This window comes from Trichechus manatus, unplaced genomic scaffold (assembly GCF_000243295.1).
Source record: "Trichechus manatus latirostris isolate Lorelei unplaced genomic scaffold, TriManLat1.0 scaffold00050, whole genome shotgun sequence".
Lineage (NCBI taxonomy): Eukaryota > Metazoa > Chordata > Mammalia > Sirenia > Trichechidae > Trichechus > Trichechus manatus.
The window spans coordinates 15955750-15969306 of NW_004443986.1; the positions used below are offsets into that span (position 1 = coordinate 15955750).

The 13557-nt window shown below is 43.1% G+C and overlaps 1 protein-coding gene across 2 annotated transcripts in view; it reads right to left on the minus strand.

Moving 5' to 3' along the window:
- Positions 1-13557, minus strand: part of CPVL (carboxypeptidase vitellogenic like) — a 128558-nt gene that overhangs the window by 88314 nt on the left and 26687 nt on the right. For both annotated transcript variants that reach the window (XM_023732361.1, XM_023732362.1), the window contains exon 4: positions 13227-13345. In XM_023732361.1, coding sequence (XP_023588129.1) covers positions 13227-13345 — 119 coding nt within the window. The remainder of the gene's footprint in view (positions 1-13226; positions 13346-13557) is intronic.

Below are 13557 nucleotides of genomic sequence, written 5' to 3' on the forward strand. Positions count from 1 at the left end.
GGCATCAATCTTTTAAAAAAAGCTTACAGATGATTCTCTAATGCAGCCAGGACTGAGAACCTGAGAGGTGGACAGACAGTGTACCCTCTGGCTCAGATGTTCCTGGCCTCTGCTCCCCACCCTATCCTCCCCTTGCCTTTCATGTCTCTTGCTGTGACCTGGCACAATGGACTGGGCTCTCAGAAAAATAGCCTGACCCTGAAAGGCCACACTACAAAGTCAAATCAAACACCTCGGTGCCAAACATCTTTATTGTGCAACTTTGAAGCACAGGACACTGCATTCTTGGAATGTTTAAAGAATAAGTGATCTGCATACACACCTCCAACCTCAGCTGACCCTGCTCCTCAAATTTACTTTCCTGTAGGAGGTGAATGAGGCTCAACAACCCTTGAAGAAGCCTGTTTTTAAAGGAAACCCCACACATACATCTTTCTACTTTAATGAGCCAATCAACCTGTGATCTAATACTGCCCTTATCTGGAATGAAACTCGAAAGGTCAAATGCTGCAAAATTAAGGTTTGCATGTTCCATGCTAAAAATCCAAGCGTGAGCTACATCACAGCATGCAAAGTTTTATAACACAATATTTATACATGAAACTATCATGTGAAAACTCTTTGTTAGGTGCCATTGAGTCAGTTCCAACTCCTAGCAACCCCATGTATAACAGAATGAAACCCTGCCTGGTCCTGCACCATCCTTATAATCGTTTTTATGCTTGAGTCCATTGTTACAGCCACTGTGTCAATCCATCGCATTGAAGGTCTTCCTCTTTTTTTGCTGACTCTCTACTCTACCAATTCTTAGGGTGATGTATTTAGCTGTCAATTTTGGTACTGCAGCCCTTCCCCCATTCCCAAACTCCCACTTAGGAAAGACATGAAGGCTGAAGACATTCTCAACAAGGCCACACTGTAAAATCAAATGAAGTGAGAGACAGCTCCTTCAATTCATTCAGTGTTACAAAATTCAGATCTCTTAAAATATTTATCACACTGAAGTTATCATTCAAGACTGTATAAACAAGAGAATTAGCACACTTATTTTTGTTAAAAGTTTAAAATTTTTTCTTTAAAATTTTTACATTACAAAAAGTACTAATTCTTAACTAATTTTTTTGTTTAAAAAACAAAACCAAAAAATCCTGCCCACACCAATTCTACTCCCTAGAGATGATCATGGAAATGTTTATCCTTATGGATTTTTCTCTTTGCCACACACACATATCTTATAGGTATTAGATGATATAAACCAAACCAAACCCACTGCCATCGATTCGGACTCATAGCGACCCTGTAGGACAGAGTAGAACTGCCTCATAGGATTTCCAAGGCTGTAAATCTTTATGAAAGCAGACTGCCACATCTTTCTTCTGCAGAACAGCTGGTGGGTTTGAACCACCGACCTTTCAGTTAGCAGCTGAGAGCTTAACCACTATGCCACCAGGGTTCCAATAAATTATACATAAGTAATTTTTTTTCAAAAGTAGGGTCAGGCTATACATAATTTTCTATATTTGCTGTATTGAACATGCTTTGAGTATCTCTTAACATAAGTACATATCATTATTTGGCTGAGTAGAATTCTACTCTGAATTTACCAAGGTGTGTATTAATTCATTTAACATATAACACTGACTACTCACAGGGTTGTTCTAGAAGCTGGACATGCGGAGCAGATCCCATTTCTGGACAGGTAGATCGCTAATGGTTAAGAGTATGGATTCTCGAGCCAGACTGCTAAGGTTTGAATTCCAACTACAATAGTTGCCAGCTGTGTGACCTTGGGCAAGTTACTTGACCTCTGCGTGTCAGTATCTTCTGCTTTAAAATGAGGATAATAATAACGTCTATCTCATTAGGTAGGCATGTAGATTGAAAGAGTTAATACATCCAAAGCACTTACAACAGTGCCTGGAACATTTGTTTAAGTGTTAGCTCTGACAGTTTTTCTGGTGGGGTAAGGGAACAGGCAGCCAACAAGGAACTAAATAAATAGGGTGGTATGATAGAGTAGTGGGATGACTCTAGATTGAGCACCCAAAGGCATCTGTGATGAGGTTAACAGTTGAGCTGAGTCCTGAAAAATAAGTAATCTCCTACTGATAAACATATATTTAATTTTAAAAAAGCTCTTCTAATGATTTATTGGTCAGAGTAGTGCAGTTAGAACGATGAGCATAAAGAAGGGACAAAGGAAATCTACATATTTAACTTCTAGCAACAGAAGAGTGTGGGCACTCAGGTCCTTTAAACCTGGGCCCTTCTAGTGGTGAATGAGAAACAATTTTTGTCTTTGCCTCTGAAGCCCTTTCAATTCTTCTGGTGACCCCTACTGGCCATCTCATGAACGTGGACACTCCTTCCTCAGGGTTTGTTCCAGAATGAATAGCCCCAAAAGAGGCAGGTTATCCATTCTGTTTTATAGACTCTCTACAGAAGGAAATTTCATAGTTTCTCATACTAGTGCATTCGATTACTTATTCACAATGATGGTGAAAAAAAATCTACCCTATGTCTTACTGAATTGGTCAAAGTAAGCAAAATTTACTTGGTTTAATATTCGAAGCATAAAGAAAAATGGATTTTTAGAAGCATCCAATTTTTTCCTTTCTCCTTGCTTCTAAATGAATATAGAAGATTCAGTGAAGGAGACTCTAACATGGGAAAACTGAATGAAACTGAACTAGGGCTAAATCTCTCCTGTTCTATTGCTCCCCATGTGGGTCCATCCTCCCTGGATAGCATGGCCTTATGCTCTGAGACTTCCCTTTCACTCCCACCCCACCCCCCACCCCCGTCAAGCCACACCCATCCTCTGTTCCATTCTCTCCAGGCCCTTCTCTCTATTACCTTCTACTCAGGCCTTACACAAACCACCGAAGCAGGAAGTTAAAATGCTGGGGGGAGCTAAAGACGTGCTGATACAGTACTCTCAAGTAACAAGGCTCACTTGCTTTGGACCTGGAGGGATCAATCACTAGAGGAGAACATGTCTGGTGAAGTAGAGGGCCAAGGAGGACATGGGAGACCGTCAGTGAGATGGATTCATACAATAGTCACAACAATACTGGTGATTGTGAGGACGACAAGGGACTGGGCAACATTTCGTTCTGTTGTTGATAAAGTCGCCATGTGTTGGAGTTGACTCCATGGCAGCTAACAATAGCAACATCTTAACAGAGGTCTTTATAGGAGTGACTCAACGTGGGAATCCTAAGCATGTCAGTAAGTGTGAAGGCAAAGTTTCAGACCAGGAAATCACTTAAAGTAGACCGGCATCTTCCAATGCCCAGGGCTGGGAACATACCTTTAGCCACCCACCCACCCCAATAAGGAAGACCGTGCTCTGTAACTAAATCACTAACAGACCCAAATCAGGAACTGAGCAGTGGTATGGCTTAAGATGAGAAGTGCAATTAGTAAATTGATTAAGGCTCTCTTCACGGTGTGATATGCAGGAGCTCATCATTTGCCTAGCTTAAGTAATGTGTTCTATCTTAATTGAAGTCATTAGTGCCCCCAAGTAAATGTCTTTAAATTCCCCCAAGTATGTTTAAATGGACTCCCATTTTGCCACACAGACCCCAGTTCAGCTAATACTTCAGCCGCTACACTAATGGTGTTAATCAAGGCAGAGCATTTTATTTACGGCAATTAGTTTTGTGACTAGAATTGTTAAAAAGGAACCTAATACCATTTTAATTCTACACATACACGTACACACACACAAACACTCTCTTGACACATACAAACAACTTGCTTAAGACATTTTGTGCTTTTAAAAGAAATTCTACTTGTAGCCGACCACTCATGAAATCACTTAATCACTAAATCTTTATTTCTAAGATAAATACTATACCTTCATATGGAAAACTAACTTTTTCAGCTATTTTTTCTGTTTCTAGGACTCCTTAAATGGCTCCCAATCTCCCCTTGTCTCTCAGCAAGCTTTGAATTGTCTCATTAATTTGAACCAGCTTACATCCTACTATAAGGTCCCTAGGTGGTACAAATGGTTTGTGCTCAACTGCTAACATAAAAGTTGGCATTTCAAACTCGTCTAGTAGCACTTAGGAAGAAAAGCCTGGAAATCTGCTTCCATAAAGATTATAGCCAAGAAAACCCTATGGAACAGTTCTATTCTGTAACCCATGAGGTTGCCATGAGTCTAAATCAACTTGATGGCAACTGACAACAAACCCTGCTACAATCTGCTCTACCGTTCTCCTTCTTAACCTTTCTACCTGGCTCTCATCCCCGAATGAGATAATTACAGCTTCTCTGCTTGTCCCTTCTGCCAGAGAGCTGTACTTTAGCAGGGAAGGTGGAGGAAGAAGAGGGAGAAGAGGCCTTATTTTCCCTTCTCAATACAAAGAATGAAATAGCTAAAAAGTTAACCTTACTTTCTTCTCCGTGTTAAATTTTCATTTGCCAAAGGGAATCAGACATACAAGAGTTCCTGCGGAGTTTGAATATACCTATGTATTGAGTGATCTATAATTTATCATTCTTAGCCACTTTCTTTTTGTTTTGTCTCATCTACCCTCTATTCTTCCAGATTCCTGATGCCATAAGTACGCAGCAGAGAGAAAATAAACAGAGAATGTCTGAAGAAGAAAACTGTCAGTGGTCTCCGAATCTTCACTGCATTGGTAATGAATTTCCATTTTTCTTTAGGTATCGAATATTATGAGGTAATAACTTGTGACAGAGATATTTTAAGAAATCTGTCCATCCCACACACCTTCTCTGAGAACTGACCCTCCACCTATCCATGAGGATGGCCATTAGCCATGTTTTTATCACATGACTGACCCAGCACCCTCAGCCTTAGCTGACTGGACCAAGGAAGAACACCTGACCCAAACTGGGCCAATCACACTCTGACCCCTAGGAGAAGTATTGGTTAATCTCTGTTAATTGCATAATCCAAGAACAGGTAAACTTGGAAACTGTAGGTTAGCCATCTACTGCCAATGCCTGGTAAAGCAAAGCAGGTTAATCTGCCAAGAGAGAAGAAGGAAGCACAGATGAGTGACCCTGTGGTCTTGGAGAGAATAGGACTAAGACAGAAAGACCGGCTGCCCTGGCTCCTGAAGCCAGACCACACTTCCTTCCCTTGGGGTCTCCAGGCAAGAGAGGAGGATTTAGAATGTATGGCTATAACAGTTAGAGTTCAATCAGGAGACGGAAACCACACAGTAATTGGAACAGTGAAATTTTGATATAACTATTAATTATACGAAGGGAATAACTATAAAGATGTAAAGAAAACTCTAGAGAATATCCTGGGCTGGGGAGAGTACTCATGGATGGACAAACTCAGAATGGAGAGAGTGGGTCCTCTCCAAGGGTGGGGTCAGACCTCATAGGAGGTGGGGTGATAGCCCACTGGATGACTGAGAAGTTCACTGGGTTTCCCAGCCCAAAGCTGGTCTACAGTCTTTGGGCAAGAAGAAAACTCTTCCAGTGAGAAGGTGGGCTATGGCTGGCAGGAGGGTATGCAGAAGGAGTAAGGATGTTGGAAGCCCATGCTCCCAAACGGTGGCCCACAGCTTAAGATATATGATGTCCACGTTGAAGGGACCATAGGAAACAACCCTACAGAATGTATTTGGCTGGGGCTGGTGAGTGGGTGCACAGAGGGAATGGGGGTGCAGGCAGCTGAGGCCAGTGCGTGGAGGGAGTCAGAGCTTAAGGGCCTGCTTACTGGAAAGACAGCACAAGGCCTGGGGTCCACAGTGTCCATGTTGAGATGACCATGGGAAAGGGCCCTCCAGGATGCAGGTACCCAAGGCTGGTGAGGGTACTGCAGAGAGAGTTGGGCTGTCAGGCGCCTACTCACCAGCAAGGTGGCAATGGGCCTGGGATGTGTGGGGCCCATGTTGGGAGGGCCACAGCAAAGTGGCCACCAGTCCAGAGCCAGGACTACAAGTTTGCTGAGAGTCTGCAGGACTTGGTGCAGTACTAAGGCACGGGAGGTCCCAACACACGCACTGCTGACAGACCGATCACTAGGGGCAAGAAAAAGCAAAATACAGCACACCCGAAACCAGGAAGAGAAGTCATCTTCTGCCTGCAGTGTCCCTCCAGCACCCTCTACTGACAAAGCTTGATATTGTGCTCACTGCATAGGAAGCTGCTTAAGGCTCCGTTCATGCAAAGCAGGGAAGAAGGGTGGAATTAGAGCTGAAAGGCAATACGTTGATAACTGGCTGATAACTGGCACAGTGGCTCCCCACTGCCTACGTTAGGGAGCATGTGCTAGTTGTCACAAGATATCACAACAGCCAAACATACATGACAGAAGGCTGCATTAGTTATCTAATGATGAATAACTGCTCTCCAAACCTTTGTTGTTGTTGTTGTTAGGTGCCATCGAGTAGGTTCTGACTCATAGCAACCCTATGCACAACAGAACAAAACACTGCCCAGTCCTGCACCATCCTCACAATCATTGCTATATTTGAGCCCATTGTTGCAGCCACTGTGTCGATACATCTTGTTGAGGGTCTTCCTCTTTTTTGCTGACCCTCTACTCTACCAAGCATGATGTCCTTTTCCAGGGACTGGTCCCTCCTGGTAACATGTCCAAAGTACCTGAGATGAAGTCTTGCCAGCCTTGCATCTAAGGAGCATTCTGGCTATACTTTTTCTAAGACAGATTTGTTCATTCTTCTGGCAGTCCATTCATGGACTTAGTGGCTTGGAAAAACAACAGTAAATTATTATCTCAAGCTTTCCATGAGTCAGGAATTTGGGGATGTCTTCACTGGACAGCTCTGGCTCGGGGTCTCCCATGAGGTTGCAGACAAGGTATCAGCCGGGGTTGTAGTCATCTGAAGGCTTGACCAGGGCTGGAAGATCTGCACCCAACCTCATCACACTCACTCACATGACTGATGGCAAGTTGATGCTGGATAGAGGCTGGAGGCATCACTTCCTCCTCCTGTGGGCTTCTCTACATGGCTGCTTTTTTTTTTTCCCTTCATTTTTTTTTTTTTTTTTATTGTTTTATCTACATGGCTGCTTGAGTGTCCTCTCAACATGGCATCTGGCTTCCCCTAGAGTGAATGATCCAAGAGACCAAGGTAAAAGCTGCAATGCCCTTTATGATCTAGTCTTAGGAGTCACATACTGTCATTTCTGCCATATTCTATCGGTAACAAAGGCCCAGTCCTGATTCAGTGTGGGAGGGCACTATACAGAGCACAGACATAACAACAAACCACTGGGCGCCATGTTGGAGATTGGCTACTACAGAGACCACAAACTCAAAGGTTCATTCATTCAACCCAGACTCTGAATTGGAGTTCTTCTATCTTTTATCCCTTAGGTAACACACTGAGGCATGTCTTGTAGGCAAACAGGCTTAAAACTTTATTTCTATATTTAAGAAACCTGAGGTCCAGAGAATTTAAATGTCTTGTCCCAAGTTATAAAGCCAAGAAGCGCAGACCTGGAATTAGAATCTCACTTTTCTCCTTTCCCAAATTCAAGTCCATTGACTGGCTGAATTGGAACCACTTGTGGAACTTTTTAGAAACAATGAGCCTTGGCCCCACTCCAGATCTACTGAATCAGAATCTATGCTGGGAGAGGCTGGATACTGAGCTGGGGAATCTGATTTTTAAAGCTCTCCATGTATTTCTGATGAGCACCATTTGAGTTTGGGAACCACCATCCTCTTCTACATTGACTGTGTTATTAAAACAGCTCAGACACCAAGAAGAGGGAGTGTACCTGGCGGAGGCCTAGCGGGGTCTGATTCCACACCTTCATCCCCAGGGGTAGGCTGTCCTGCTGCTTCCAGGGACCCTTTGAGATATGCTCTCCAACTGGCAGAGAGGATGCCTTCTGCTTTAGACCAGGAGCACCAACATGGTTCATTGCCTTTTCGCTGGATTGTTTCCTCTACGATTCAAGGGTCCTGTGTTATCCTAGGAGTCCCTGGTGGTGCAAATGGTTAATACACTCGACTGCTAACTGAAAGGTTGGAGGTTTGAGTCCACCCAGAGGTGCCTTGAAAGAAAAGCCTGGTGACCTACTTCTGAAAAATCAGTCACTGAAAACCCTGTGGAACACAATTCTGCTCTGACACACATGGGATTGCCATGCATCGAAGTCAACTTGATGGCAACTGGTTTTTTGTTTTGTTTGTGTATGCTAACTTAATGTCATGCTGTCTTGCTTTTTCTAGGTGTCTTTTTTAGTCTTCTAGGGCTGCCATGACAAAATACCACAAACTAGGTGGCTTGAGAAAACAGACGTTTATTCTCTCACAGTTCTGGAGGCTAGAATTCTGAAATCAAGGTGTTGGCAGGGTTGATTCTTTCCAGGGCTCCAAGGGAGAATTTTTTCCATGTATCTCTCCTAGTATCTGGTGTTGTCAGCAATTCTTGGGGCTCCTTGGCTTGTAGCTGCATCACTCCATCTCTGTCTCTGTTGTCACAGGGCATAGTCTCTGTGTGTTCACATGGCCTTCTTCTAAGGATATCTGTCATTGGATTTAGGGTTCAGACTAATCCAGTATGACCTCATCTTTTAACTAATTACATCTACAAACACCTATTTCCAAGTGAAGTCACATTCTGAGGTTCTGGTAGACATGAATTTGGGAGCGACACTATTCAACCCAGTACAGCATCTGAATATGCAGCATCTGAATATACAGAGTCGGCGCTTGCCCCTTAGAGTGAGTGCCTCCTTAAATGTTGCCCCCTTGGAGCCTCACTCACCTCACCCCAGTTCCAGCTGGCTGACTCCTCAACGTTATACTGACTTTGCTCAGTAACCAACCAGATTCCAGGCCAGAGGAGCAAGATGGTGTCCTTAGTCAAAGCGCCAAGCCCTAACTCTAAACACCTCAGGTTTTAGCCCCATGACATTTGAGATAAATAATCTGCAAGGTTTGGCTAAATATTTCCAGTAAATTACCTGTCTTCCTACATCTATAAGACAAAGTCAAATACTGAATATCTTTTTCCAATGAGAGGGATGTTAATTTTTAAAAATAATAATCCATATGGTTTTTGGCTTCTAATATGTGAAAAATCCCAATTCACTGTGTGATTTCCTTACCCGGTAGCAATTAATCCAAACTTTTGGCTAGCTTTCAGGTCCTTTTGATTTGGAATTTTCCACTGTTTCCTGTCTTCTTTACTAATTTGTGACTGATTTGTTTCTGTCCAGTATTTGCTATTAACAATAGCAAAAGTGATAATAATAATAACAACAATAGCAACTATGTAGCAGGCACAGCTCTAAGGGCTTTACAACATTATCTCATTTGTCTCAAAATCATTATGAGGTAGGTATTCTGATTCCCATTTTTAGATAGGGAAATGGATACTCAGAGAGGTTAAGAAATGTGCCCAAGGTCATATACGGCATAAGCAGTGGTGCTAAGATTTCTTTCCAATCCAGGCTAACTCAAGAGGCTATACTTTTAACCACTGTACTCTATAGCGTTTTCCATAATTAGGATTTACCACACAGTGGATAAAGCAAAAGATTTTTCAGGTCAGAGACCTCAATTTAAATCCCAGTTCTGCCCATTTCTAATTGGGTAAAAAATAAAATAAACAGCTGCCATTGAGTCAGTTCCGACTTATGGTGACCCCCATGTGTGTCAGTGAAGAACTGTGCTCCATAGGGTTTTCAATGGCTGATTTTTCAGAAATACATCGCCAGCCCTTTTTTCCAAGGTACCTCTGGATGGACTTGAACTGCCAACCTTTTGGTTAGCAGCCAAACACTTAATCATTTGAGTCACCCAGGGGTTTGGGGCTAATTATTTAATTTCCGTAATCCTCAATTTTCTTCATCTGTAAAATGAGGATAATAATTCCTTCCTCATGGGGTTATTGTAAGAAGTGAATAAGAAAACACAGAGTACTTAGCACAAAGTCAATGTTCAATTAACAATAGCTGTTATAATTTTTACATTTTTATTGGCTTCATTATACTTTTTATCCCATGCAAACTGCCTATTCATTTCTCTTGCAGGTTGAATCCCCACTGCACACCAATTTCAAGTTCTGGAATCCATTATGCACTGATTTGTACACAATAACAGGAATCTCACAAAAATAACAGGAAAACAAAACTAATTTGAGACGCAGCATCCCCAAAAAAATACTCAGAGGATATTACAAATGTTGCAGCCTTCCTGGAGCTCTTATTTTCTCTACCTTCAGTTTTTTAAAGGGCTCATTTCTCTCCGGATGACAATATGAGCTGCTTCCCAGGGACAGGCAGTGAATTAATATTTCTGCCAAATGAAAGTGATGGTCCCCATCTCAGTGACCACTGTTTCTCCTTTTCATATCCTTTCTCTCCTTCACCCACACTGGCCCCGTTCCATAATTTACAGCTTGACAGTTTCGGCAGAAATGGACGCTTTGGGCCTCAGATATTTGGCTCTGTGTGTGGGCTCCCCTTGAGGAGCTCTCAAACAATCTCTCCCAGCTGTCATGTGCTGACATCCTTTGCGGGCACTGTCCTTTTCATCTCGGCCTTTCTCTCCCCTGGAGCTTCGTCTATCACTTCCAATAGAACATTTTGTGGTAAGAACCTCCTCTCTTGTTTTTGTAGTCTCGTGCTTATGTCTTCTGGGATCATCCTAGAATGTGTTTATGGCTACAGTACTGGACCCAAACAATCTGGTCAGGGACGCACAGCTAGGTTTTCCTTTAATGAAAGGGAAAAAAACACCAACAGCCCAGCCATTGTTTCATGCTGAGTTTTCAGACCTTGAGGTCCCTGGGTGGTGCAAACAGGTTTGCACTCAGCTGCTAACTGAAGGTTGGCTGTCCGGATCCAACCAGTGGCATCACAGAAGAAAGGCTTGAGGGTCTACCTCCATGAAGATTAAAGCCAAGAAAACTCTATGGAGCTCAGTTCTACTCTGCAACACATGAGGTTGCCATGAGTCGGAATCAACTCAATGACAATGGGTTTTTCTTTGGTTTCAGATCTTAGTAGAAGGCGCACAGCCCAAACCCATTTCCATGAACAGCTTTCCAGTCCCAGCACATCACCTATGTTCTAGACAAAGCCATCACATGCTCAGAGGCAACCTAAGAAAGAAAAAAAATGGGGCTTTGTCTTGTTTCTGTCTAATCACTTCTCTCATAATTCCTGTTTTTACACATCTGGAACATTTACGAAAGAAGATTTAACATTCAGAAGTCAACAAGGAACTTGCTGTTTTCATATGTAGCTAACAAAGCAGAAGAGAAAGTAAGGGGTCAGTTTTCTTGGGGTTGGGGTGGGGAAGGCAGAGAGTGGGAGGAAGACTGGAAGAGCCATGGAGGCTGAACCTAACAGGTCTTAGAGGAAAGCTGATCACCATAGGCTCCACTTGCCTCTTCAGTCCTTCTATTCTAGCCCTCACCCCATATGGAAGCGTACGTCAGCACACCACCTCCATCTTGGTCTGTCTGCTGTAGGCATTTCTTTCTGGTAAAGGAGTGTGGGCCACTTTTGGGTCAGAAGCACTGGGCACAGGCAGTGGGCATAGACTGGAGTAATGGTTTCTCAGACACGGTCTACCGGGTAATTCTGCAGTTTTCAGGCCTCTCCCAATTTATGGAATCAGCATATCTGGGGAAAGTCACAGATAATTCTTACATACAATAAAGTACGAGACTCACTGAAAGAGAGCATATTGAGAAACACTAACCTAGGCAAGCATTTCAAGTATCCATTTTGGGCAAACTACAAGTATCCAAGAGTGTGGTAGGCAGAATAATGGTCCCTCAAAGATGCTCATGTCCTAATTCCCAGAATATGTGAATACATTACATGACAAAGGGTAATTAAGGTTGCAGATGGAATTAAAGTTGCTAATCAGTTGACCTTAAAATGGGGAGATGATCCTGAATTATCTCAGTGCAATCCTTCCCCCAAAAAAGTTGCCGTCAAGTCAATTTTGACTCATAATGACCCTATAGGACATAGTAGAACTGCCCCATAGGGTTCCCAAGGAGCAGCTGGTGGATTCGAACTGCCAACCTTTTGGTTAGAAGCCAAGCTCTTAACACTGTGCCACCAGGGCTCCAAAGTCACAGGGAGCCTTAAAAGTGGAACAGGGAGACAGAAGATGAGAGTCAGAGAAAGAGATATGGTGACAGAGTCGATCAGAGCAGTGAGATGTGAGAAGGACGAAACTCGCCATTGCTGTCTTTGAAGATAGAGGGAGAAGGCCATGAGCCAAGGAATGTGCGTGGCCGCTGGAAGCTGGAAAAGGCAAGAAAATAGATTCTCCCTTAGAGCCACCAGAAGGAATGCAGCCTGCCAACCTTGATTTTAGCCCAGTGAGACCTGTGTCAGACTTTTGACCTACAGAACTATGAAATAATAAATTTGCGTTATTTTAAACCACTAAGTTGGAGGTAACTGGTTACAGAAGCAGTAGGAAACTAATACAAAAGGGTTGGTGATAAATGTCTGTAGTCAATGTCACTGATAGATGTGACATCAGAAGCATGCATATACTATCTGGTTTCTGAAAGTCACAATGTTTAAAACACCTCCGAGAACACAAGAGAACTTTCCACCTCTTAGGATTAGATCATATTACAAGGTTTAATTTATATCAATTCTGCTTAAGGCGGTTGTTATGAATATTTTCCTGTTTGCTTCTGAAGATGCACTCTCCACCTTTCTCTACCCTGCCCTGGTAGGTAGGTGAATGACCCCTCTTCCAGGAAGCCATCCTAGATCAGGTGTCCTCTCCTCTGTGTCCCCACAGCATGGTACATGCTCAATAAATGGTACTAAAGACAAGAATGAGTGGATGCAAGGATAATAATTGGCCCAGCCAAATCCATAGACAGGATAGCCATACAAGACATCGCCAACTACATTTAGACATGCATCACCTGTTAACTGCAGCAATTGCCCTGCTCCTTATCCTCCTTCTTCCCTTCACCCCCATCCCTGCCCCAAGTATTTTTAGAACAACAACAAAAAGACAGGAGAAAGGCTGGCAGAAAGATGGTGGCAATGTTAGTCCTCCAAATAAGGCTGCAGGGAATTTGAAAGGTGCTGCCCTCCACCCCCTGCAAACATTTGTTTCCTGCACCTAAACAGGAACACCACGTACTTACTTTTAGAAAATAAAATCTAGGAGATTTTTTTAAAGCCCTGTAGGTTTATGGGCATAGTCAGCTCTCGAGTGTCAGGGTCCTGTTGCAGCGCTGTTCTGGGCCTACCTGAGCCGGAAAGAACCAGAAGAAAAGGTTGCTGTTGTAAGTCTTATCCACGGTGATGTAGCCGCAGTAACTCTTCAGATTCGTTCCAAGGAAAGGACTGACCAAACTCAATTCTTTCCCTAATGGGGAAAAAAAAATTTACCCAAGGATTAGAGGAGTAATACCGTGTTAGCCATCTCAGTCTCCGCTAGCCTGTCCCAGGGGCCAGGTCTGGGATGGAATCATCAGGAAGACTGCAAGTGGATTGGCATAAATGTACTTACTGCAGCAGTGGCCAATTCCATGGGTTCGACATTCACAATCTAGCCAAGCACAAGCGAATTTTTAAATC